At 36.9% G+C, this 27,563-nt stretch overlaps 1 protein-coding gene across 2 annotated transcripts in view; it reads left to right on the top strand.

Annotated features, from left to right (window-relative positions):
* Nucleotides 1–24,893, top strand: part of USP9X (ubiquitin specific peptidase 9 X-linked) — a 103,590-nt gene extending 78,697 nt beyond the window's left edge. The window contains exons 28-45 of one of the 2 annotated variants that reach the window (XM_065860178.2): nucleotides 215–361; nucleotides 483–629; nucleotides 1,457–1,664; nucleotides 3,981–4,201; nucleotides 4,597–4,787; nucleotides 5,230–5,403; nucleotides 7,446–7,587; nucleotides 7,764–8,514; nucleotides 8,994–9,117; nucleotides 10,451–10,676; nucleotides 11,749–11,878; nucleotides 14,765–14,950; nucleotides 16,633–16,853; nucleotides 17,913–18,001; nucleotides 20,548–20,704; nucleotides 21,113–21,325; nucleotides 21,765–21,860; nucleotides 23,305–24,893. In XM_065860178.2, coding sequence (XP_065716250.1) covers nucleotides 215–361; nucleotides 483–629; nucleotides 1,457–1,664; nucleotides 3,981–4,201; nucleotides 4,597–4,787; nucleotides 5,230–5,403; nucleotides 7,446–7,587; nucleotides 7,764–8,514; nucleotides 8,994–9,117; nucleotides 10,451–10,676; nucleotides 11,749–11,878; nucleotides 14,765–14,950; nucleotides 16,633–16,853; nucleotides 17,913–18,001; nucleotides 20,548–20,704; nucleotides 21,113–21,325; nucleotides 21,765–21,860; nucleotides 23,305–23,439 — 3,558 coding nt within the window. In that variant the 3' untranslated portion in view covers nucleotides 23,440–24,893. Of the gene's footprint in view, nucleotides 1–214; nucleotides 362–482; nucleotides 630–1,456; nucleotides 1,680–3,980; nucleotides 4,202–4,596; nucleotides 4,788–5,229; nucleotides 5,404–7,445; nucleotides 7,588–7,763; nucleotides 8,515–8,993; nucleotides 9,118–10,450; nucleotides 10,677–11,748; nucleotides 11,879–14,764; nucleotides 14,951–16,632; nucleotides 16,854–17,912; nucleotides 18,002–20,547; nucleotides 20,705–21,112; nucleotides 21,326–21,764; nucleotides 21,861–23,304 lie in introns of both variants that reach the window. The other variant, XM_065860169.2, reaches the window with a different exon arrangement.
* The last annotated feature ends 2,670 nt before the right edge of the window (nucleotides 24,894–27,563 follow it).

The following is a 27,563-nucleotide window of genomic DNA, read 5'->3' as shown; positions in this document are numbered from 1 at the left end:
ACTGTTTCCCATCCAAGTACAGAAATTGCTACTAAAATAGTCCAGAAGTCTTTTATTAACACCTGTACACAATTATAAACTTCTGAAAGGTTGAAAATTACCTTATGCTTATTTTCTTTCATATTTACTGCCAGTTTTAGGGAAAATATGTTAGTGTTGCACTGTAAGTAGAAGCATCTACGAATTCTATATAATTTCTTTTTGGTTTACATAGAGTACTGCAAGAGAGAGAGCTAAGCATTCTGGAGACTACTTCACTCTCTTAAGACATCTTCTTAACTATGCTTACAACAGTAATATTAATGTACCCAATGCTGAAGTTCTTCTCAACAATGAAATCGACTGGCTTAAGAGGATTAGGGTAAGTTTTAGGATCAATTTATTTCTGATAATCAGCTTTTCGCTACTTTCTTGTAAAGTACAATTTTAAGCTTGGAAAATGTATATTATGTAGAATATTCTAACTTTCCCTTAAATTACAGGATGAAGTAAAAAGAACAGGGGAAACAGGTGTGGAAGAAACTATCTTAGAGGGTCACCTTGGAGTAACAAAAGAGTTGTTAGCATTCCAGACACCTGAGAAGAAATACCATATTGGTTGTGAAAAAGGAGGTGCTAATCTCATAAAAGTAAGTTAAGATATTTTGACCTATGGACTTACTGTTTTGTTTTGGGGTTTTTACTATCAATAGTTAAAAATAAATTTTGTATCCTGTGATCTGTAACCATAAGTAATCCCAATTTAACTGTTTTACAAAGGCTTCTATTTGGAGTTTAATGTTTTATTATAAAAATAATTTTATTTTTTTTAATTACATGTTTCTGTCATAAGGTTGCTTAACATTTCATTCTATGGAACCGCTGCATAATGGAGTTGCTATAACCTCGTAAGCTGTTTTTCTAAGACTTGGCAAACATCACACAAGGATAGTGAGCTAGATACAGCATATTCCAGTACAGGACTGATTTATTTCATTACCCCTGTATTGTCTCTTCTCCACATGTTCTTAATCAGTGCTGTTAATGTTTATGGCAGGTTTGAACAAATGTGTGACATCTGAGCATGTCTTTAGTCAGTCATGTTTTCTTTGTACTTCTGATATTATACAGCACCAGTGTTGGGTTTTTTAGCAATAATTGATAAAGACCTTTGTAGCTAATTCTGGCTTGGCAAAATAAATTTTTTATCAATCAAGAATAATACAGCTTTATTTTTAACTTGCAGTGAGGGGGTGTATTTGCAGGGAACCACTTTAGAATGGAGTTATTCTGTTCTAAATTTAAAACTTGTTATGGTGTTGGTCTCAATTTTAACTCTTGAGTTTTTATTAAAGTACTTACGGTTCTCAGATATTCTTTTATGTAATAACTCTTATCCTGTCATAAAATAGTGTGCATTTCTATGGTAACAGGTGTTTTATCTTTTCTTTTTTTTTTTTTTTTTTTTTTTTTTTAGGAGTTAATAGATGATTTCATCTTTCCAGCATCAAATGTTTATCTACAGTACATGAGAAATGGAGAATTGCCTGCTGAGCAGGCCATACCAGTCTGTAGTTCACCAGCTACTATTAATGCTGGCTTTGAGCTACTAGTTGCACTAGCAGTTGGATGTGTCCGAAATCTCAAACAGATTGTAGACACCTTGACTGAAATGTATTACATAGGTACAGCAATCACTAGTATGTAATATTTTTCATTATCTATTTTCTACTTCTTAATGTACATATTGTGTATAGGTTTTGTTTATCAACTGAACTAGGTGCTGAGTTTTTTAGTTTGTGGTTTGTTTGTGGCTGCTTGTAATATTGAAAAATCAGGCTGTCAAAATCTAGACAAGTTTGTCAATGCAGCCTTTATTTTTTCTTCTTTATGCAGTGTATGTTCTGACTTGCATTACATGGTTGCATTCAAGTTCCAGCTCCAATCACAGTCTGACCCTTCCTACCCTCATACTGGCTACTCCCCTTTGTCCCCTCCAGCTCCCAGGAACCTCATTCTGTCTATATCTTCTACTTTTGTCTCATTGTTTCAGGCTCTGCCTAACCAATCCCAGAACCTCATCAGGTATCTTCAGCTTAGTTTTAGTGCCAGTCTCTTGGTTGCTCACCTGATTTGTCATCATTGTCCATACACAGACACAGGTCCACTGCCCTGTTTCCCTTTCTAATTCTGTACTCATTCTCTGCTTGTCATAGTCCTTTCTCAGAGGTTTGTTCTCTCAGTTTTGGCCTTATCTTAACACAGCCCTGCACTTGGAGAACTTTCTCATTCTCACTGGAGAAAGTTTATAGCAACTGTAGGATGTCTTTTAAAAGCCTATAGTCCATACTTAAGTATGGAGACTAAAGGCTCATACTTAACACAGATTTTGTTACCAATACAAAGCATGTAATACTCTTTAAAAAGTAAGCAAACTAGCATATTTTCTGCAACCCTAAATTGAATAGTGTAACCATTTTGATTGTAATATTGACAGGGAAAGGGATGGTAGAGGGGGAGAGCCCCAAACCGAGCAAACCGAAGCTCATATGGGAAGGAAGGCTGGGAGAGTTAGGGTTGTTCAGCTGGAGAGGAGGTCTCCAGGGAGGCCTTGTTTTGGCCTTTCTATACTTAAAAGGGGGCTCATAAGAAAGATGGGGAGAGACTTTTTTCCAGGACCTGCAGTGTCAGGACAAGGGACAATGATTTTAAACTGAAAGAGGGTAGATTTAGATTGGACATAAGGAAGAAATTCTTTACGATAAGGGTGGTGAGACAGTGGAACAGGTTACCCAGAGGAGTTGTGGATGTCCCGTCATGGGAAATGTTCAAGGTCAGGTTGGAATGGAACTTTCAGCAGCCTGATCTAGTGAAAGATGTTCTTGCCTGTGGCAGGAATTTGGACTAAATGTTCTTTAAAGGTCCCTTCTAGCTCAAATAGTTCTGTGATTTAACAGAATGTTTAAACTTGTAGAGCTTAAAAAAACTATAAGCAACTAGAAATAGTATCCCATAGTGGGAGTTGTCCAGTACCTCTCAAAATGGCATTGCTACTTGCCCAGTTGATGGTATCTGTGGGTTGTTTGAGGTTTTTCAGTCTCTTCCTATTTGGTTCCATCTCAAATGAATAAATGAAAAGGGCAGTTTTATGATTTTTCCCGTCTCACCCTTTTCTGCTTCACCCTTTTCTATTGGGAAGTAGTGTATTTCTTAGCACCTCGCAATTAGAAGGGTTTTATGACATTTCCTTCCACTCAAATATTTGATAAGCACAATAGAATGCCAGATCTCTGTGATATGTCAGACAGAAGAGAGAACACATGTATGAACTGTGCATGCTGTGTGTTTCATTTACCAAGTAAAGCTTGCTTGTAAACATGCATGCTCTCTTACATTCTTTTCCATTAGATTTTTTTTCAGTCAAAACTACAGAACAACAGGTTAGCATAGGAAACGTGTGATCATAAATGTATTCTGAAGAGATGTGAGAGGACTGAGGGTGAAGACTCAGGAGGAAAAACAAAATCTATCAGAAGTCATACAGATAGCATTATCTAGAACTGTTTCCCATCCTGGCAGGAAAAAGTGAGACATAAGGGAAATATTATAATTTTAAACGGATTATAAATTTGCGAAAGGCGTATAAGCCGGTTATATATTCTACATTCATTCAGCTGAATTCCTGGGCAAAGAAGCTTGCAGGTATTGAGGAAAGACTTCTGCTTGATACACAAATAGACGGAACTTTTGTCACACCACCTTTTTAGTTATGCAATAGAAGGAAATGGCATAATGTTAGGATTACAGTTAGAATTATTGTTTTAGAAGTTGTGTTAATTTTAGCAATTAACTTTTCTGGTGGGACATTTGTTTTATTAATTAAACTGCAGTGTGATATAGACTAATGCTAAGTTTATGCAATTTCTGTTTGTACTGCAGTGATGGTCTAATTCCTTTACAACAAAATAGTTTCCTAATCACATTCTGCTATTTTCTTCTAGCTTGTGAAGCGCTTACAGAATGGGAATATCTGCCACCTGTTGGGCCTCGACCACCAAAGGGATTTGTAGGACTAAAAAATGCTGGTGCCACTTGTTACATGAATTCTGTCATTCAGCAACTGTACATGATTCCAGCCATCAGAAATGGGATTCTTGCAATTGAAGGCACAGGCAGTGATGTAGATGATGACATGTCTGGGGATGAAAAGCAGGACAATGAGGTAAATTTAATTACTTAGGACTTCCTTATCTTTAAAATAGATTTTTTTTTTTTTTTTTTAATTAAAAGGTTATAACAAATTTAAATTGCTAATCACTTTACTTTCCATGGCTAGCTGTGGGGACAAGAGCGTAATTTTTTTTTACTGGAATAGGCTCATTGCCGGAAAGGCAGTTCAAAAGATCGAAGGAGAGCAGGGTTTGCAGATTTCCTCCTCATGTATTTGTACTTGAAAGCTCCATACACCACTTCTGCCACCAGAACTCTGTTAATGCATATATTGTTTCTTCTGATGGGAATGTGAAATAGATTGTTGAATTAAACAATGAATAAAACTAGCTATGAGACAGCTACATAGCAAAGTTAATTGCACTTTTTTTTTTTTCCGCTTTTCAGAGCAACGTTGACCCACGAGATGACGTGTTTGGTTATCCACATCAGTATGAAGACAAACCAGCACTAAGTAAAACAGAAGACAGAAAAGAGTACAATATTGGAGTTCTGAGGCATCTCCAAGTAATTTTTGGTCACTTAGCAGCTTCCAGGCTACAGTACTATGTACCAAGAGGGTTTTGGAAACAATTTAGGTAAATAAAAAATTTAATATTAATGTCTGTTCACTGGACCACCGAAATGCAACAAAGCTAATTGTGTAGTAGAAGAAATAACAGTGATGTTAAGTGTAAATTAGCAGAACTTGTGCAGCACTGTATCTACTATCCTGCCTTTTCGCCATTCTGTAGAAGTCTCTTAAAAGACCAGAGTTTACAGCAAGATGGTTATTTTGGATTATAGCATTTCTTGACCTTGATACTTAGACTTTGGATTATTATGTTATACACAAAAGCTAGTTTTTATTTATTAGTAAGTGTCAGGGACATAGTAACAGTTGGTATACTACGTCACAAACCAATAAATAGTTTTACCCAGTAAGAAGGATGGATTAATAGCTTAAATAATATTTTTCTTAGAAAAGAAATTGGAGGACAAACCAGATAATATTTGACATGAATGTGCTTTTGTTTTCAGACTTTGGGGTGAACCTGTAAATCTACGTGAACAGCATGATGCTTTAGAATTTTTTAATTCCTTAGTGGACAGTTTAGATGAAGCTTTAAAAGCTTTGGGCCATCCAGCGATGTTAAGTAAAGTTTTAGGAGGGTCCTTTGCTGATCAGAAGATTTGTCAAGGATGCCCACATCGGTAAGTGTTTTAAGATTCTCCTCTCTTACAGAAAAAGAACCTGTGTTTATATCCTTGTAAAAGTGACTAAAGAGTCAAGAGTGGATTTTTTGGTGTGGTTTTGGATTGTTTTTTCTTAAAGCTCATAGAATTTGATACCTTGTTTTTTCTACAGCCTTAATATTAGTTTGTCTTCATGTGCCTTGAAATACTTGACTCTTATTGCTTCTACTTAGAAGGGGAGGAAGATACGGCTTTTTTTATGTTAAAAGTGAAAAAACTTAGGGACAAAATGCAATGTATAAAATTTTGAGACATGGCCAACAGCTGTTGCTGTCTTCTGTCTTCCATAGTATGTGAATAGAACTGACTGACTGAAATATGAATCTTCAATTCCAATAAATAAAACTCCATTCATACTGTGTAAGCTGTAGTTATGGAGGATTATGTAGCAAGTTTATATTTTTCTTTAAATTTTTGCTGTATTTATAGTTAAATTCAAATGTGAATACTGAAATTCAGCTCCATAAAGGGTATGTAAAAAAGAAATAATAATAATAATACCCATAGGCAAGTCAGACAGAAAGTCTGTAGCTCACTCACTATCTTGATGATGGTGATCAAAGACAAATGCCTAGTGAAGGAATAGGACTAGGCATTGTAAAGTTTACTTCTCTACGCTTTTTCTTCTGTATCCCATATGATTAAGATTCAAGATGTCCTAATGATGGACTTGTTCTTTTTCAACAGTTAACTTTTTTATTATTGTGTTAGATCTTGTGTCACTAACAGTTGGCCTTCTTCATATAGTGTTATCCATTAGTTAGTAATTAAAATACAGTAAAAAAATGCTGGTACAAACTGATTTAGTTGTGGTAATCTTTCAACTTCAGTTGAGCTCTTGTGAATTAGAAGAACTTTAAGTGAAACATCTAAAGTTTCGTAGGTTAAAATATGTGAGCAGAAGTAAGTTGAAGTATTGCAAGATAATGTGAAAGCACTGGTTATATTTTATATGCAGTGGGTAATTAAATGGAAGATACAGATGTGAAGCAACCTGAGTTACCATTCATTACTGATATTATGTAGTATCATGACGTATTATCTGTCTTTTTGGAACTTTACTGGATTTGCATAATTGTACTTAATAAAAATTATACCCTGATTGTAGTTCAGGGAGGAGAAAACTGATGATAAACTAAATTATTGGATTGGAATATGACAGATTAACAGTCTTTCTGAATTTGTAAGTTATTTAACAGATGAATGAATATTACTGTTTTGGTTGAAGTGTTTCTAAATTTTAATTTATTCACTGTTATAAAAACCTCTGTATGCTTGATTGCATATGAGACAAACACAAAGCCCTGCATGATTATGTTGGAATAGATGCAACTTCTTAAATGTACTCATCGCTTCTTTATCTTAAAAAAAAAAAAAAAAAAATTGTTTCCAAGATGTCTTTAACTCTTTGTGTCTCAAGCATTGCTGGCTCATTGCTAGGAGTTTTTTAAAGGTTATACACAGTAAGTCAGAGCCAGTCATAAATATGCAGTTATTTTCTGGAGACAGTTGTTCAGTTTTTTTCAGATAGAATAGAAAGGCTTTGTTTTTAACTTATGTCTCTAGGTATGATACAATATTTGTGTTTATCAGTCTAATTTCTGACAGTAAAGGTCAGCAATGGAAGAAGTACTTTGCCATCTCTGCTTCTGTACTAGCTTAATTTAGCCAAGAGCCTGTTATGCTACTCCAGCTGCTTTAAAAACACAAGATGTGCAAAAACATTCAACTTCCCCAGTCTCTTCAGCAAACTTGAGATGTACAAGTCATAACTGTAGTTAGTGCAGATAAAAACATACAATATGCAGATACTGTAATGTATTTGTAGGAAGACTACAATAAAAAGGGGTTGAGGGGTTTTTACAACTTAACTCGTTTTGCCAGAAGTGAACTTCAAATGCTGAATAAAACTTCTGCAGTCAGGTGCTGTGTGGCACCTGTAAAACATAAAAGTTGAACACATTTCTACTTTTCTCTTACATCTGTCTGTTCATTGGTAGGTACGAATGCGAGGAATCCTTCACAACTCTGAATGTAGATATAAGAAATCACCAAAACCTTCTTGATTCTTTGGAACAGTATGTTAAAGGAGATTTATTGGAAGGTGCAAATGCATATCATTGTGAAAAGTGCAACAAAAAGGTAGGGATTTCTTATATATTAAATTTGTGTACAACTGTGATGTAATAGCTGTGCGAATTTCAGTCTTAGTTCACGTTCAGGGAAAAAAGTTATCCTTTAGTTACTGAATTTCATTGCTGGTTAGAGTATGTGAATGGAAGCTTAAGAGCGGGTAACTGTTCATGTCCTTCTTTTAGGTTGATACAGTGAAACGCTTGTTGATTAAGAAGTTGCCTCCAGTTCTTGCGATCCAGTTGAAACGATTTGATTATGACTGGGAAAGGGAATGTGCAATCAAGTTCAATGATTATTTTGAATTTCCACGAGAGCTGGACATGGAGCCTTACACAGTGGCAGGTGTAGCTAAACTGGAAGGAGATGATGTAAATCCTGAAAATCAGATAATACAAAATGAACAGTCTGAAAACGAACACTCTGGGAGCACAAAGTACAGGCTTGTTGGTGTGCTTGTACACAGTGGCCAGGCCAGCGGTGGACATTACTACTCTTACATTATCCAGAGGAATGGTGGAGATGGTGAGAAAAATCGGTGGTATAAATTTGATGATGGAGATGTGACAGAGTGTAAAATGGATGATGATGAAGAAATGAAAAATCAGTGTTTTGGTGGAGAATACATGGGAGAAGTATTTGATCACATGATGAAGCGTATGTCCTACAGACGCCAGAAGCGGTGGTGGAACGCTTATATTCTTTTTTATGAACGTATGGACACAATAGACAAAGACAATGAACTAATAAAATATATTTCAGAACTCGCTATCACCACTAAACCCCATCAGATTAAAATGCCATCAGCCATTGAACGAAGTGTACGGAAGCAGAATGTGCAGTTCATGCACAATCGTATGCAGTACAGCCTAGAATATTTCCAGTTCATAAAGAAGTTGCTTACTTGTAATAGTGTCTACTTAAATCCTCCTCCAGGTTAGTATGGTAGTCCAATAATTATGGATTAATTTCTTACAAGAAGAGTTTTGATTTGTGTTGTCAAGAATTTGTCTAGCCAGTGAAAATTTTGTGCATTCTGCTTTGAATACTCTGTCTCTCTGGATTTCTACTGTTAAATATCTGTTGTTTAGTTGTTCATCAGTGATAACATTATTCAGCTTATGTGCTAAGTCATGTTAAGATACTTAAGTTTGTGGGCTGTTCTACTGAAGATCGTTCTCAAAGGTGAGATGTTGAATTTCTAAAAATCAAACGTATGTTAGCCTCCAGGTACTTGTCATAAAGCTTACGTATGCGAAAGATACATTGTAGAATCTAGAGGCTGTTTTGGTGAAGTTTCTTGTTGGAATTAGAGCACAATCTTAGACAAAATAGTGATCTGGAATCAGTTAAATTACTAGAAGTAAATTGCTTCTACCTTGTCTACATGTGAGTGTTTTGATTTTTTTCTTTAGGACAAGATCATCTGTTGCCTGAAGCAGAAGAAATAACTATGATTAGTATTCAGCTTGCTGCTAGATTTCTCTTCACCACAGGATTTCATACAAAGAAAATAGTTCGTGGCCCTGCTAGTGACTGGTATCTTGTCTTTTAACAACAATTACCATTTTGCAAGTTTGATGTCTGTTAAATGATCCCAGTTATGTTCGTAGGGCAATAAAAGGTTGTAGTGATCTTGTCCCGTTTTCCCCTTTCCCCCAAATACATGGTCAAGGTGCACATGAAAAGGGAGGGAAACTCAAACAGAAGAAATGGAGCCTTTAAACTGCTGAGCTGAATAGCTCCAAAATTCATTTTCAGACCTTAAAATATACCTTTTGTCTGTCTTTTAAAAAGAATGAAGCAATAGAATCTATCACTAGCACAAAACTAAGAGATTATGTATTCTTATTCAGAATGGTTTGTTCATAGTTTGAGTAGTTTTAAAGAAAGCTCTTTTCAACCTGTTTTTGCATCTTTTATTTGTATTTTGTTTCTGAAACATGTATATGGTCTTTTAGACTCTGTTAGCAGAGTACTGTATGTACATTGCTATGGGTCTGCAATTCAAAACTGTAGTACAACAAACAGTACAATCGTACTCATAGGACCACAGCATTTCAGTCTTTAAGCTAGATTATCCTGTATGGAGGAGAGGAGTGTGGGTTACTACTGGTAGAACTAGAGAGAAAATCTATTATTCATTATGACCAGTGGTTTAACAGCTACTAATAATTAGTTGTGGCATGGCAAATATGTACCTCCGTTTTTTCTCTAAGAGTAACTTGCAGAGTAGCTAAGTTACTCCTGTTATTTTAGGAAAACAAGAGGAGTTCAAATATTGCTGAAGAAGGGCAGAGTCACATAAGATCCTCTTTGGAATAGAAGTTTCGTTGTTTGGGGTTCTTGGGGGTTTCTTTGCTGGTTTTGTTTGGAGAGGGGTTGGGTGGTGGTTTTTTGGTTTTGTTGTGGTTGATTGGGGTATTTTTAGTTCCGTAAATGAGAACATAAATTCCTGGAAGGCTGCATATTTAGTTACCCGTCTTATACACAGCTCATGAAATCCACCTCACATATTCTCCACTGCTCACCCTCTCTGCAGGTTTCGATACAGAGGGAATGATGGCTACTGCTCTAGGACATGCTTTAAGTAGTAGTTTGGGAGTTAGGGGATGTAATCCTGTCCTAGTTCTTAAGGGTGGTAGAAGTGCTACACTTTAAATGTTAGTTTTTGAATTGAAGTATCTTTTAAATTTGTGATTGCTAGTAACAGACAGTATCCCTATAGGAACAACAATTTAACTGATTGTAAGCATTTTGTGAGTAAAAATGTTTGGGGAATCAACTTTAACGTGCGTTTTCTTCAAATTTTCAAAATAGTGTTTGCTAAAATTCATTAATGTCTACTCATTTGTGTCACTTTCTATTTCAGGTATGATGCATTATGCATCCTTCTTCGTCACAGCAAGAATGTACGCTTCTGGTTTGCACACAATGTCCTTTTTAATGTTTCAAACCGCTTCTCTGAGTATCTTTTGGAATGCCCTAGTGCAGAAGTGAGGGGTGCATTTGCAAAACTTATAGTATTTATTGCACATTTTTCATTGCAAGACGGACCATGTCCTTCACCTTTTGCCTCTCCTGGACCTTCCAGTCAGGTATTTAATATTCTAACAAAAAAAACTTTCGAAACTTATTCTTACTTCTTCATTATTGGCATTTAATGTAAGTTCTGGAATAGATGCATCAGTGTTGACAGGAAAGCTGTACTGTCCATTTTGCACTACACAACATGATGTAGCTGAACCAGTTTGTGTTAGAGTGGCTGTCCGAGGGGGTTCAGTTTCCCCTCATCGGTAAATCTCTGAAGACTGAGTAGTAAGAATTTTGAGTTGAGTTGTGAGTGTGAAATCTGCAAAATAAAAGTAGTGCCTTATAATAAAGTGTAGGGGAGTGAACCCTTGTTTTTAATTTAGACTTAAATAAGCAAACAAAACAAACAGCATGAAAACATCCAGGAGTTCCTTAAGGTTTCTTCCCCTGTGTCCTGCAACACTGAAATTGTCAAAAATTGTAACTTTGCATAGGAGTAGACAATGAATTTCCTAATTTTATACACCTAGAACTGTCAAAGAAACAAAAGAAAAGTCTTAATACTTGTTACACCAATATTTTTGTTCAGACTGTTTTAAAATTTAAAAGATCAACCTTTTCGAGCCTTTGCTTTGTCATGTTTTTAATGTCTACAGTAAGACACTTTTTATTTGTATTGTTCCACTTACCTTCTCATAATGTTTTTCAGTACTGCATCCAGGAAAAGAATTTGTATTAAGTTAAAACTCTACATATGCTTTGACTGTGTTTTTTTTTCATGAGGTATTTGAGATACACCTGTTGAGGTGATTTGGTTGTTTTTCTTAGACTATAAAGCTCACAGTGGAACTTCATGTGGTTTTCTGAGTGTTTAAGTCTAGATAGTGTTGGAGGAAAAGTTCAGTTAAAAACATCTGTACTTGCGTAATTTCTAGGGCTTGCATGGTATTTAGTGATGGGAGTCTTATTCCCTCTGTTTGTCTTTGTGATACAGGAGATTAACCAGCTGTTAGTATTTTGGAGCTTGTATGAATCCCATACCTTTTCACCAGTTCTGTTTTGTGCCATAGTAGAAAGTATGAACTCAATAAAGGTTTGATAGATTCAACCACTAATATTAAACTTTTTTTTAAATAGGCTTATGATAACCTAAGTTTAAGTGATCACTTACTGAGAGCGGTACTAAATCTTCTAAGAAGGGAAGTATCTGAACATGGGCGCCATTTGCAGCAGTATTTCAATCTGTTCGTGATGTATGCCAATCTAGGTAAGCAAATGACACACACTTTCACTGATGACACTAATAAGCTTGTTCTTATTGATGATCCAGTTACACAGGTAACAGCAGGAGAATCCAGTTTTTCAGCCTCAGGCAGATTGTTATAATGTCACATAGATGTTCTCTAGAGCATCTGTGTTCCTCCAGTTTGGAGTTTGGGGCTTTAGTCTTTCTCCCATCCTTGGATGATGAACATGAGAAGCTTGGAGCAATAAGACTGTCCTTCTGAGACATGTGGGAGTGAAAAAATGGCAAGAGAGATGATGCTTCGTTCAGGGCTCATTTACAGGGAGGTCGTGAGACTGAAGAGACATGTGGGGCTGTCAACTGGTTTGAGCCTGAAGAAGTTGAGGAAGTTAAAGTTCAAAAAAGAGAGAGATGCGTGATTCTCCTTTATGGAAATGTCATGCTTTGTATATTCCAACTGTGCTTTTTCAATATTAATTTTTTTATTTCAACTTTGAAGTTCACAGCTACAGATGCAAAACACTGATTCCATATCTGTGTTGCCTTTAAAGACTCTTTGGGAGGCTGAGGAAATAGCTCAATCTGTATATGTTCTTAGATATCTTTGTTTGCCAGCATGCTTTCACTGTAGACATCGCATGAGGTAAAAGAATGTGAGAATCAGGAATTTCTTTTCATAAAGACTGGAGTCCTCAATTTTCTGATGAAAGGTTAGATTTGAGATAGAATATGATTGCAAATGAGTACTTATTTTTGGCATATTTCAGTGCAAGACTAGTAGAACTACCCATTATATGCATGGTATAATAAAATTGAGATGAAGTAAGTATCAGTTTTGTTGTGATGGACATGAAATACTTGCTGTGGCACTTCCAGCATCACCCGTTTTTTGTCAGGATTTAATTGCATCCAGCATTAAAGCAAGCGAGAGATCACTTTTACAAAGATGTAACTGGAAATCCATCTTAACATAATGGTGGATGACCACAGCCTGGTGATAAAGCTGAGAGAAGAAGTAGAAAGGTAAAGAAGCATTGGGGAGCCTGAGAAGGAGATAGACTGATGGAATCATACTCTGGCCTTCCTGAGACAGAAGAGGCCACCAGTAAGAGAAACAAGATCAAGGGAGTTCTGTGTCCTCCCCCGCCAGACTGAAGGCGGCAGGTCAAGGGAAAGGAGTGAATGGAAGCAAGTCTACACTCAGGTGAAGCCCCCCCACTTGCCCACCTCGTGCTCCCAGGTGCCTTTGTACAACAGGCATGAGGCTCTTGATGTGGAAGGCCAGACAGTGCATGAGACAGATGAAGATCTGTCTACACCCACAGGTGCTGACAGGATCAGAAAGGCCTACCCCCTCTGTTACAACCACCTCCATGAGGAAAAAAAGGAGGGTTATAGTTGTAGGTGACTCCCTTCTGAGGGGTACAGGGAGTCTAATATGCTGGGCAGGCTCTCTTCTTAGGGAAGTCTGCTGCATTGCTGGGGCCTGGGTTAAGAACATCACTAGAAAATTTCCTAGCCTGGTACAGCCCTGGGACTGCTGCCTGTTACTGGTTTTCCATGTGGGTGGGGATGGAGTTGCAACTGGTAGTCTGAGGACGATCAAAAGAGACTGCAGGGCTTTGGGGTGGTTGGTGAGAGAATTGTGAGCACAGGCTGTTTTCTCTCCTGCTAGTTGTTGGCAGTGACATTAGAAGAAACAGATGGACACAGTCTATTGATACATGGCTCCGTGGCTGATGTTACTGACGGAATTTTGGGGTTTTTGAGAATGGGGTGGCCTACACAGCACAAGGTTTGCTGGCGTCAGATAGAGTTTACCTTTCTCATAGGGGAAGAGGGTCTTTGCACATGAGCTAGCAGGAATGTGGCCAGCAGGTCAAGGGAGGTGATTCTGTCCCTCTGCTCTGCTCTGGTGAGACCCCACCTGGAGTCTTGTGTCCAGCTCTGGAGCCTTCAGTGCAGAAAAGACATGGACCTGTTGGAGAGGGGCCAGAGTGACCACCAAGATGATCAGAGGGCTGGAACAGCTCTGCTGAGGGAGTTGGGGTTGTTCAGCCTGGAGAAGAGAAGGTTCCAGGGAGACCTTATTGTGGCCTTTCAGTACTTAAAAGGGTCCTATAAGAAAGGTGGGGACATACTTTTTAGCAGGGCCTGTTGCGGTAGGACAAGGGGTAAGGGTTTTAAACGAACGGAGGGGCGATTCAGTCTAGATGGGAGGAAGAAATTTTTTCAGTTAGGGTTGTGAAACACTGGAACCAGGTTGCCCAGAGAGATGGTAGATGCCCCATCTCTGGAGACATTCCAGGCCAGGCTGGACGGGGATCTGAGCAACTTGATCTAGTAATTTCCTGGTAAGCATGGTATGTCGTATGTTTTTGTGGTGAAACTAGCTGTATGTTTGGATTTATTTTTTGTGGTTTTCTCATTTTTATCTTGATTTCTTTATGTCACTCTTATTATACTTGCTGCATAGCGTGGTACAGTTGGAAATGTCTTAAATTTTTAATTGATGTACCTAGGATATGATGAAAATATAACAAAATATACTGGGCGGGGGGTGTTCATCCTGTCCCAAGCCTCACAAAAAAAAAGTTGATTCTTTGGCCAAAAGACTTGATCTTAACACAGGTGCTGGTTACTGAAGTGCTAATGAGCACTGTTAGATTGTAGTCATTTAGAGCTCTCTTTCAATGTGATTTTTCAACGGAACACGATTTTCTTGTGCATCTTTACTGATTTGATTAGGTTTTTTTTCCTCATAAAGCATAAATGATGGTTATAATAAAACCCAGCAACTGACAAGTTATGAAACATTGTAAACACTAGTTATTTTTCTTAAAAATAAAAAGTATTGTCTGAGAAACAAGCCGTATCCTTTTTTTGTTTTGTTTCTGCCCTGTAAAGGTGTAGCAGAAAAGACACAACTTCTGAAACTAAATGTTCCTGCAACCTTCATGCTTGTGGCTCTGGATGAAGGTCCAGGTCCTCCAATTAAATACCAGTATGCTGAACTGGGGAAGCTGTACACCGTTGTGTCACAACTGATCCGTTGTTGCAATGTGTCATCGCGGATGCAGTCTTCTATTAATGGTATAGTGAATTTTAAGTTTTCTTTAGATTAATTGAATGTATCAGTAAATGTCTTTTGTGTATATTTAGCTACTACGTGTAAAATGGCTTAGCTGGAAAGAGGTTTGTCTTTTATGTTTAGCATCTCCTTTTTGTTTAAAGACAGAAATCTGTTGTAAGCAAACCTGATCTGCTATACTAAAAAGCAAAAGACAGAAATCTGTTCTGTATTTTATGCTTCTTGCCTTATTCCTTAAAGATACAGGAAAACAACTGAGTAGTAGTTTGATTACAAAATAGTAGTAATTTTAGGATCGTTTAAGCTCATTGTGAAGAGTTGCAGAAAGATCTTTTGATTCTGAATAGGCAATAAAATAATAATTACTTTCATGTTACCAGTACAAAAAGTAATCTATTCAGAAGAAACACTCTTAACAGGCTCTGAAATAGCTAAAACTGCTTATCGGTAACAGGATTGTTGTGGATAGCTCTTGAAAATTACTTGGTGCTTGTTTGCAGTCAAGACAGCAAACAGAAACCAGCACTTTAATTTGTAAAAGATAAAGAATCAGCCAGAAATTGGTCAACCGCAGTATAAATCTTTAATATCTCTAGTAGTTGAATAGAGTGCAGTTATCTTTGAGAAATGGTGACAGAATATTGGGCTACGTGGACTTTATACCCTGTATATGTACATGTTCTATTAAACATATTTTAGAAACCCTAATTAGGAATCTGTAGAGAGGCTATTTAATGGCAAACTCATTACAGCTTGATGTGTCAGGCTATAAAGTCAATAGGCTAGAATGTGCTATAGTAAGATTAATGAACTGAAAATATTACTGTGTTATAATAAGCTTCAGAACCATTTGGCAGTTTTGATTTGGTTTTGTTTCCAGTGCATTATTTGAGGCTTACGCTGAAAAGATGATATACCTATGAAAAATGATTGCATATTCACTGTATTCATAATATTGTACTAAAAAAAAATTACTTTATATGAACATTACTCTGACTACTAATTATGATTACTATTTACAGACTAAAGTTATTTTTTGCTTCAGCATATTAATTTAGAAAAGTTCTCACCTGGACTTCTGGGCCTCTTCAGACAAAAAAACACTGCTACATTTAGAAACATCAGGAGCAAATCAACAGTCCGTCATCAAACAAAATGAAGCTTACTAAATCAGATACATTCATTTTTATTCTTTCAAGAGTATATGACTTCTCTCTACACTAGAGATTCAGACAGGACTGTTTTGACATAGGTATTCCTCTGAACCCTTTCGCATTGCCTAGTGAAATAAATAGACCTTGTGTCCTAAAATACAATTGATTTGGGCTTTGCTACACAACCAGTGAAGCAGATAAATGCAGGAGATAAGAGGATTTCACTGAGGAAACTCTCAGTAATTTATCTTCTTGCATATGAACATGTCTCCAGCTCCTCTGCTTTGATTGTCACTGCATAATTGTACCTGAGAGGGACAAGTAGCTCTCTCAGTCAGCAAGTGTCAAGCTTCACAATCAGAAAACTTAGTTACTTCATACCACCATATTTTTCAAAGAAAATCAGCTGTTAGGGAGCCGTTGGGTTCTTTTTCTATCTACTGTTTTTTGATGAGTTACACCAATTTATATTTTGTTGTGTCTACACTGACAGTACTTCAGTACCTTTTCATCTGTGATAACTGTTGCAGGTAATCCCCCACTTGCCAACCCTTACGGTGATCCTAATTTATCTCAACCTATAATGGCACTTCAGCAGAACGTAGCAGACATTTTGTTTGTGAGAACTAGTTATGTGAAGAAAATTATTGAAGATTGTAGCAACTCTGAAGAGACCATCAAGTTGCTTCGTTTCTGCTGTTGGGAGAATCCTCAGTTCTCTTCCACAGTCCTCAGTGAACTTCTTTGGCAGGTAAAAATAAAAAGCAAGGAGAAAGATGGGAATATAAATGTGCATGATGTAAGAGTCTGTATTTATTTATTTATTTATTTATAGAAATGTTGTATTTAGTACTGAACAGGTGCTTGATAAATAAACTTTCCTTAAGATGGCATCCTCTGTCAGGAAGTACACTCTTAGGTCTATATATCATGTTGGAGTACTATGAGAAGTCCTCTTATGAGTTCAGGAAACCAGTTGACCTTTTATGAGTTAGGAATGCTATGCTATGCTAAGGATGGAAAGTAAGTAGACTGAGGTTGTCTTTAGGTACTGCAAGAACATTTCCTAAAACCTTTTCATCATTATCTGTGAAAGAGCTTCTTAGGTTGCATGGAAAGTTAGAAGCATTTCCTAAGATCTCCCATGTTGGGTTTTTTTGAGTATGTTCATAAGATTCTTTTTTAGAAGCCTGCAGAACATACTTGGCTTCAGACTCAGGAAAGAATCTTTGGGACTGTCTTGTTTTTAATTTGTAATCTCTGTAATGTTAGTCGTGCTTTTCCACTCCAAATATTTTTGACTTCTATTAGCTCGTCTTTGTATTAGCCCATTTTTTCCATGTAAACATCACATTGTTCTATGTATTTTTGTTTGACACTTAAAAGAATTGTAATAAAAATCACTTTACTGCTATTTTGCCAGCCACGGATTTTACATTTTAGGGTAACTTTTGAACATACTGTCTACAAGTAACAATATCACTGAAAAATACCTTTTTGTAATTTTGCTTTTCTAAAGGTATTTTTTAAGGTAGCTTCTTATCATCTCATGCTTGGGGCTTTAGATCAATTGTGTTAGAAACTCATGGGGAAACATGTTGTCATTTACAAAACAGTCTATTTTTTTTAAAAAGGCCCAAAAAACCCTGACACGGACAACATTTTTTAAAAACAAGTATGCATTGTATCTTGAAATACACTTTACATTACAGTAAATTTCATTTCAAATTAATCGCGTTCTTCTATTGCACCATATAATCTGCATGTTTCAAAGAATGCTTTCTTATGTTCTGCATTTTCACTTTTTAAGGTTGCATATTCATATACATATGAGCTTCGACCTTATTTGGATCTGCTTCTGCAAATCCTGTTAATTGAGGACTCTTGGCAAACTCACAGGTTAGTATTTACCTGTCTTTTTATAATTCAAGATTATTGTATTTTGTACAGGTTGTTTTCCCAGCAGTTCTGTTGCTAATCCTTTCAAGATATTTGTTGTGAATATACAGGGTGTTTAAAAAAGACGAAACCTATTTGAAATCACTGTGCTTTGAAGTTGTGTCCATCTCTTTGAAACACCCTGTATATCACATGAAAATACAGGAATAAAGCATTTTTTTCCACTTTTATCTCAAGTTTTGAGATAAATCTACTTTTTTTTTTTCCCTTGACCTTCCTTCCTATTGAGAAATTTGCTTAGTCCTATAAACCCAAGATAAGATTTTTCACATACAAGAGAATGTGCCATTTAGGCTAAACACATTTGTATTTACTGTGAGATGCTCATACTGATTCTTAGAACCGTCGTATTCAAGACGGTCTAATGTCAGTCATAGTAGTGATACCAAGAGATGCGTGAAGTGTGAACTTGGGACAAAAGCATATTTCATACATAAATATTCGCTATCTGATCACATTTCAAGAGAATTTTAGGTTCAATACATTAAGTGTTCATCCAGTATCAACCCGTATTTTCATATGTCTACAGAATAAGACTTTTGAAAGTTGAGATTTAAAAAAAAGTAATTATTGCAGATGCTGACTGTTTGAGAGAACAGTCAATTTTTCAGAAGTTTTTTATAGAAGTAGTGGGTGGGGTAACACGATACAAATGTCATCAACATGCTACCTATTTCAAAATGTCACTGATTCATATTAAGTGAATATAGGTAGTAATGGATTTACTAAATAATTTGCAACCGTGCCTCCTGTGCCATTTAAAATACTTTGAGTTAAGAGCACACTTACTGCCTACAATAAGGGTATTGAAGTGAACTCATGTACTTAACCTGTAGAAATAGGTTGTGCTCTTGGATGTTATCAGTTGCTTGGCCTTACTTTAGAAGATGCGCTAAGAGAAGGTGGCAGTCTGGCTTACCACACTTCAGAACATGAAAGCTGAGTTGGAGGGATTTCTTCATTTTCTTTATAGGAATTACAGCTTAGGTAAGGGACAAGAATACCCTTTGTACATTGGCTCTTTGGTTTTCCATATACATGTATATGTAATGCAGATATAATCAGTTTGTTTGTTTTCTTCCTGATAAATACTTCCATAAGATGTCTTTAAGTCCATATACTTTAGTAGATGTGAAGTAAAATAATATATTTTAGGGTTGAAACGCAGGTGGGAAATCATGGAAGTGGTTGTTTGGAATAGGGCTATGTTTGAAGTAAAGTGTTGTGAAGGAGGTTGACTGTTGTGGTATGGCTTTCACTATACTGGGCAATATACATCACTGCATATTCAAGGTTGCAGTCTCAGGAATAGCCGTGTTCGTTGGAGTGGTGTTAGGCTTCAGCAGAGGGCTGTTAAGTGGCCAGTTGCAGTTATCCTCCGATTTCTTGCTGCCGCTTCTGGGAGTTGCTTGGTCTCTGTTCTTGGTTTTGCTGTGATAATCATGGACTTCTAATGATCTTTGTCTTCTCTTTCAAAACAAACAAACAAACAAACAAATATAGTGTAATTGTCCATAGTAAATGGTAATATCTTCCAACTTATAGAAAAGGAGCATCATCTGATCTTATACAAGTGCTGCTTGTATTCTTGTACTGTGAGATGGCCACTGCTGCTCTTTGGCATTGAACTCGCTCTCATAAATTTCTCTTGATTTGACAGCTTCAAGTGCCAAGTTTGGGATAATAGGGTTACAAGTACCATTAAGATAAATCAGCTGAAGTAAAGCTCATTGTCATTTTATAGATGGAGCCTAGGTTGGCAGCTGCCTCAAGTCCGTTCACTGACTGTTGCTAGGGTTCTGAAGAAAGAGGGCAATTGATTTGCCTGCAATGAGTGTAGTAGCTCTTCCAGATGTCAGTGTCAGTTCCATGCCCTTCTGACTTTTTTTCCAAAGTCAAAAGTATGGCAGTTCTCAGTTCTAGCACAGTTTCAGAGTGGCAGTTAATTCCTCCACTCCTTGTTCGAGCGCAGTAGTCACAGAAGGTGGGCTTAGTTCAGGGAGTGCCCAAGCCCCTTATCCCCATACACAAACGTGAACCATTTGTCTCTCTTCAGAGGAACTGCATCAAAGAGAGGGTAGCTTTGAGAAGCATAGCTGTTACGTAAGTGAATGTTCTGTTGTGGATTTAACTGTTCCAGTTCTGTAAGGACCTATTGGGTTAACAGGTCTATTTTGTAAATGCAGTTGATTTTAAAAATAAGAAAGTTACCAGTTAAAGTTGATTGCTGTAATTATAATTATTCACACTTACATGCTTTATATATCTTATTCTGAGAGTTTAAATATTATCACATGTGCTAAAATTATAAGTGGTGTGTGTGATGTGTCAAGTTAGGTTTTTTGATTTAAAAAAACCTCTTACTAAAACTGGAAGCTAGAATATGAGCTATCCTTTTATAATTACATTGAAAGTGAAGCCTTAATTCAAACACTAAAACTCTTAACACTTGAAGTTTTCTGTTTTTTTTTTTTGTTTGTTTTTAGGATTCACAATGCACTTAAGGGAATCCCGGATGACAGGGATGGACTATTTGACACCATTCAGCGCTCCAAGAATCATTATCAGAAGAGAGCTTACCAGTGTATAAAGTGCATGGTAGCTCTCTTCAGCAACTGTCCTGTAGCCTATCAGATCCTTCAGGTGATGCTTTTCTGTTTCTTGCTGCCTTTTTTTCCAATTCTGTGTACTTAAAAAATTTTTTTAAACCACCATTATTCAGTTTTCCTCACCTTGATGAAATCAGAACTTCTAAGTACAACTCATTTGAACCTTCCTATATCAGAGGGTCAACAGATGGGATTGAAAGCAATTTGATTAAACTTGCAGTCATGATTCTATGATGCAGCTGCAAATCCACAGGCTTCATATCAGATTTTACGTTTTCTCTGTGCAAAATAAGGACTCTCTGAAGACTCTGAAATAGTCTTTTAAACAGCAGCTTATGTGTTCACAGTCTATTCTCTGTTATCTGATGTATAGGCAGGGAAAAATACATCTGTTTTGAAGAACAGAGAAAATAATACTGAATTGTTAATTTTCCATATGCAGAGCAATGGAGATTTGAAGAGAAAATGGACCTGGGCAGTAGAATGGCTTGGAGATGAGCTGGAGCGTAGACCATACACTGGCAACCCCCAGTACACCTATAATAATTGGTCTCCACCAATACAAAGCAATGAAACATCAAATGGCTACTTCCTAGAGAGATCTCACAGTGCTAGAATGACTCTGGCAAAAGCTTGTGAACTCTGCCCAGAGGAGGTAAAGAATTAATTTGACTTATGGTAATAAAATTGAGTGAAGTGCTTCTATAAATAATTAACCTTAGCAACAGCCTCCAGTCATTATAGAGGTAACACATTTTATAAATAAGGATTTCTATTTTTGTTGGCTTCTGTCACATACTCCTGTGCATTTTTTCACATTTATTACTGTTTCCATAGACATCTGTCACTTCATGAATTCACAGTATAGAATTGAAATTCACCATGTAAAATAGATTGTGAATGGGTCTGTTTTCCTAATATTACATTGATTCGGGATTTTTTTATGTAGCACAGTACAAGCTTTGGGTGATGTGATGGGGTGGAATTTTTCTCCAAGCATGTCTGAAACAGTCACTTGCATGTAGGATTGGTTCTGGAGAGTATAATCATAGTATGTTTTACCTAAATAAATTAAATGTTTTTTCTAACTTTAGGAACCAGATGATCCTGATGCCCCAGATGAACATGAGTCTTCTCCACCTGAAGATGCCCCACTGTATCCCCATTCACCTGGTTCCCAGTATCAACAGGTAAAAGCTCAGAGCTGAAGCATTTGTTCAGAGTTCGAGGTTAACTTTTTGTAGCATTTGTGGTAACTTAAATTACAGGCACTTAGCTAGAAGCATGTTATTGTCAAATATCACATTTGTAGGAATAAAGGTAAATATTCACGTCCATTTTGCCAAGAAGAGTTTCACCATCAGAGGTTTCAGGTGAAAATTTTAATGTTACCAGATCAGAGATTAATCGTTCATAGAAAGAGCAGGGGGACAGATGTCATCACGGTCTAGTGCATACTGAATTTGATGCTGTTGTATTTGTTGACATCGGTAATATTTTTTTAGTTGCTTTCTTGTTTTTAAATACAAAATCAAGCCTCAAGGCCTGAATTTCAGTTTAGGTAATTGGAAGGCTTTCAGAAAAATGCAGATGGCTTTGTTACATGTTAATTGTGCGATGAACCCTGATCTTTAATTCTTCAGTACATATCAAATCTAAATCTGTTAAAAGGCTGCTTTGGTAATATCTCTCAGTGGAAAGGCAGATCTGAAAGAAATCATAACCAGGTTTTTTACTGAATTAACTGAATTAGTAGATCCCCCACTTAGTTGCCATTTTTGTTCCAATTCATTTTATATATTCCAAATCTGCTAATTTAATTTCCTTTCCTGCCCAAACCCATTTTTCCTCCATCTTGCTTTCCTTATTTGATGTTCTCAGCAGAGCAGTTGGTAAGTCATACAGATTTTCCCACTCTTTCTGAGCTCCTGAGTTCAGACGCGTACCATAACCTCACCATGACCCGTGTGATGTGTTCACTTTCTTGCAAGAGACGGCCTTTCTCACTAACATGCACAATCTTCGTAGTCCTGGTTTCTTCACAGTTGGTTAAACTCTGCAAAACAATAGATAGATGGTGGGATGTTTTCATTTGCCAGATGGGTGTATGACTTTTTAAACTGAGACAGAGCATCTGGAGAAAACCACTGGTCTAGATTTCATTCAGTTCTGTAACATTAGTTTTCCCTCTTGAAAACTGAAATACGCTGCATAAACACAGGTATGCTTTTTCCATTGCCACAGGAAAAGAATTTAAGCTGGTTGAATCTGTTCGTAAAATACGTGCACAGTTCAATGTCTGCAGCACATAGGCAGCCTCCTTTCGTCTCCCTTTTTTTCTTTCTTGCTACTTTTGCTTTGCATGTAAATGTTTGTTACTCAAAAGCTGAGATTACTATTTTAACTAATCCTTTTATCTTTACAAGTTGAAAGTTTGTTTACTGTCTGTGTAAATTAAAAGGTAAGTGAACGATGTGATGCAGAGGAATGAAGAAACTGTGATGTGTGTTCATGTGGATATTACTACACAAGTTCAGCGTGCTTGAGAATACTTTTCGATAGGCTGAATGTCAAGGGGTTAGGAAATGGTCCACAAGTGTAATGTCCCTGTAAAATGTTTGTGCTTTATTCCAGAATAACCACGTGCATGGACAGCCATATACAGGCCCGGCAGCACATCATATGAACAACCCTCAGCGAACTGGCCAACGAGCACAAGAAAATTATGAAGGCAGTGAAGAAGTTTCCCCGCCTCAGACAAAAGATTAGTGAAATGCACATAATCAATTAACTTGCTCCATCAAGACTGTGCACCCAGGCCTTACAGTCCAACTTTTCTCTGTGTCTGGCTAATATTTAAAACTAGAAAAAACTATTCCTAATCAACATGGAGTGGAGAGTCTATTCACTGTCTTATCTGCAGAAAATTGCTGTCAATATATAACCCGCCTGCAGTGGAAAGTGTATAGTGTTTTGTAATAAATGGCCTGATGCTAATGTGTAAATGGCAAAGGTGTATATAGTATATTAATGTTTGACTGTTAATTCTTGAGCAAGAAACATTTTTTTTGTCTTGATGAGACTCACAGATCTACAAAAACAAAAAAATAATTTCTTGATATATCTGCTGCGCTCTGCAACCAGTGTTGCCTGCCTCATGGCAGTCGGATCAACTCCTTTACGAAAAAGCCTATCCATGTCAACCACAAAAATAGTTTCATGTTAATTCTTTGCCACTGAAGTCGATTTTACTATGAGCAACGTAATGGCTGGTAACCTTTTAATTATTTGGTTGATGTGGAAAATTGGTGATGTAACATTGTTTCTAGATCTTTTTTCATTGCCTTTTTCATTCTGGTATTAGGTTAATCACTTTGAAGCTATAGTTATGCTGTAACATTTAGCATGGCTTCACACCAAGTTAGTGTAGCCAATGAGGGGGAAAAACAAACAAGTGACAGCAGTTGTCCCAATGTGACAACTGGATTGCTCAGAACTTTTTCTTCTTACACCTAGACTATAAAAAGGGGAGGGGAAAATGTGACAAACAAGTGGTTTTCAGTTTCACATATGTTCCTCATATCTGATGTTTGACAGTTCTGTCTCTGGGTGGGATAAAGAACACTTAGTTTTCAGTAATAGGAATTTAAAAGATTTAAAACAAATATGCAAAAATTTGCTATGCCAGGATGCCTGGAGCATAATAGACTGTATTTGGTGTGCTTGTTTTGTTTCTTTGGTAGAGCTTATTAGATAAACTTCTAACACTTTCCTTCTACTGCATCCCAGTGAAGTGGAAGTCAACAAAATCACACAGTACTCGTGAGTGCCACTGCACCAAGTTAACTTGCTGGTTTTCTGCTCGTTCACAGTTCTACTTGGAAGCGAGAATTGTCTTAGCTCTTTATCCATTATACAGGAAATCTTAACATTAGAAGCAGGGTTTAATGATAAAAGAAACTACTGGTTAGTCAAATACAATTCTGAGGTATCTCTATTCCAGAATAAACATTTGTTTAAAGACTTCAAGAAACGCATCAGTAAATACTGTATTTAAATGAAAATTGGTAACTTGAATGTGTGTAATTTTTTGGAACCTGTCTAAAAACCAAATACCCCTGCAAAACAGATACAGCCCACCCTATACTATTTAAATATTTTGCTGTTTTATTTTATAGAAATTATTTTGCTGAATTCACAAATAGAATTTGATTTAAGAAGAATGTTTTGTCCTGTGGTGTGTGTTGTTTTTTGGGTTGTTTTTTTTTTTTTTTTTTAATGGACTGCACAGAAAGGTGAATTCTGTGCAGTGGCACTATGCTGAATTCTGGAACAACAGTCACATTGAGATTCTGTGCACAAAAAAAGAAAATTGGCCCTTAAGAATAAAATAATCAGGACAATTACACTGTAAAAGTTTCTTAATGTGATTTATCTTGTACTTTTTGTATGTTTTTATATATACATATATATATTTAATGAGCACAAGCTTGATGGTGTTTTTTACAAATGAGTTGATAGAAACAAAGCTGCTTATCGAATTGAAAGTCTGTAGTTTTGAAATGAATGAAGGAACATTCAGTCGCAAGTGCATTCTTATGCATTTAGTGTAACAAGGAAGAGACACGCAAGACTTTTGGATAAGATCACTTTTATGCTTCCATGTTTTCCCTAGTGCTCAAGTTAATTCAGATTTTTTCATAGTTTTTTTTAGTAATACCATTTTACCTGGACTCAGTACTAAGCTGGGTAAAGTTTTCCCATTTATGTTTGGGAATGCTTGCTGGAGGTTTTAACTCAAAAATTCTACCCTGAGTACTCAAATTGAAATAGTTTGTATTTATTTGAACCAGTAATTGTTACACAAGCTATCTCAGAGGAGATTATTATGTATTTTTTACTAAATCGGTGAAATATATAGTGCGCTAGTTCAGCCTTGCCAAATGTCTTTGCTTTTAATAATGCAATGATTGTAGAGATGTGTCAAACCTGTGACACTTTCAGGCTGTGACTCTTCAGTCATACACACCCCTGCCCCTGAACTGGGACCAACTGCGGTGGCAGTTGTTTTTCGGGTGGCAAATATTGTGTATTTTGTGACTTTTGAAGAAGGATAGCTTGTATTGTTTGTAGCCGCTGCTTTTAAACAGATAGTACAGGAAAAGGTGCAATGTTTTCTTCGCTCTGGGCAAAACAATTTTGAATTGTACTTAACAAATAGTGTACAAGCAAAAAGTTTCATATGCATGTTACTGTCACAACATTTTGGCAGTGGTCATTTCCAGGCGATACACAGTACCTCATTGTTGATGGCACACTTTAAAATAGTCGTCCTCAAAGTGCCTGAAGATTTAATTCCCCCATCACTAATTTCAGTCCTCTTTTCTGTTTAGGACAGTTTCTAGGGAATCTCTGGTCTTCCATAGAATGAGCCAATGAATAGGAAAGCAATTGCTTGTGTTCCTCACCATGTAACATCAAATACCCAGAAACTGAACCTTCATAGGTTGATATTATATGGTGGTTAATGTGTAATTTGACCTACGGGGAAATTGGTAACCTGCAGAATTTCTCCCTCTTGTGTTATTTGGTCTGTGATTCTTTGGTGACTAAAATAAGCTTATAACACTTTGGTACCCTTGGTGTTAAAAGATCAGCACAGCCATATATAAATGGGAGTTTAGTTACTGTTTGTGTATCAGGAAATGTTCTGTTTTGATCACAAAGTGGGTCACCTGCATGTCCGTTATCCCACTGAGACCAATGAGGTTGAGCAGGGTTCAGCCAAAGCTGAATTCGCCAAGTAGAACCTGATTTTGTGGTGATGCGCAAGCAGAAAAGGACTCCTCTTGACTTGGAATTTTTCAGATTATTTTCCCTGCTGACTGCCAGCTCTGAAAATTTAAGTTCTCTGTTTTTTAAAGCCAGTGTATCTTGCTGAAATGGAGCTAGAAAGAAATCAAAATTTCACTTTTTTTTTTTGTATTCCTTTAGACAATGTGAGAAAATTGTGTTAGGGTAAGTGCTATTATGCCTTCTCAGCCACTTGGTTGTGCCTAGCTTGTGTGTTCTAGCATATGTATCATGAAAAAGCACTTAAGATTCTAAAACTTCCTATGTGTTTCTTCAGTTCCAGGGGAGAATGAGATCAGCCATTCTGCCAAAGCTAAATGGGCAAAAAATTGGCTGCTGTAGCAATTTACTTCATTTTTTGTTTCAATAAATTTTGTCTACCTCCAAGTCTCTTGCCAGAAATGAATAGGCTGATAAATTATGTCAAGGCAAAATGGCTCAATGTTTTTGTTGGCATGTGTTTTGGTTACTAGGCATTGCAGTGAGGCTTTCAATGCAATGAATTTAACTTCAAATGGAAGTTAAAGACTGTATAAATCAGAGGAAGAAATGGCATGTTGGGAAGTTTGCAGAGTGACCGATTAAGTGTTTAAATGTCTCAGTTAAGCCTTGTTAGTCCATGCTTGCAAATCCACATTGGAAGCAAACTCACCCCTGTGGTGAAAGAGACAAACCTTAATTTTTGGGAGGGTGAGATGTTGATGCTGACCTCACATTTGTTAAGCCAGGTGTGGGAGTTCCCTGTTTGTGGCTCTACTCCAGCAGTGTTATCAGAACACCAGTGATTTTGGCTCCCCATCTTCTTACCTCCTGTGCTCTTGCATTGTGTTTATGATACCACTTTTCTCGCAGCCATGAGGTCTTGGGAATCAAGTCTAAACCTGCCTTGTAGAGCAGAACAATAGAGGCTTTCTGGAGGAGAAGTAGGAACCATCTTGTAAATACCATGTGCTGCACAATGGTACTAGAATAAACAACAAGGTGCAAGAAGCCCAGCTACGGCCTTCTGCGTGATTTCTGTACCTCTTGCAAGTGGTCTC

Source organism: Patagioenas fasciata, chromosome 1 (assembly GCF_037038585.1).
Source record: "Patagioenas fasciata isolate bPatFas1 chromosome 1, bPatFas1.hap1, whole genome shotgun sequence".
NCBI lineage: Eukaryota > Metazoa > Chordata > Aves > Columbiformes > Columbidae > Patagioenas > Patagioenas fasciata.
Note: the sequence above shows the minus strand (reverse complement) of the source record. Positions and strands in the feature narration are given on the sequence as shown.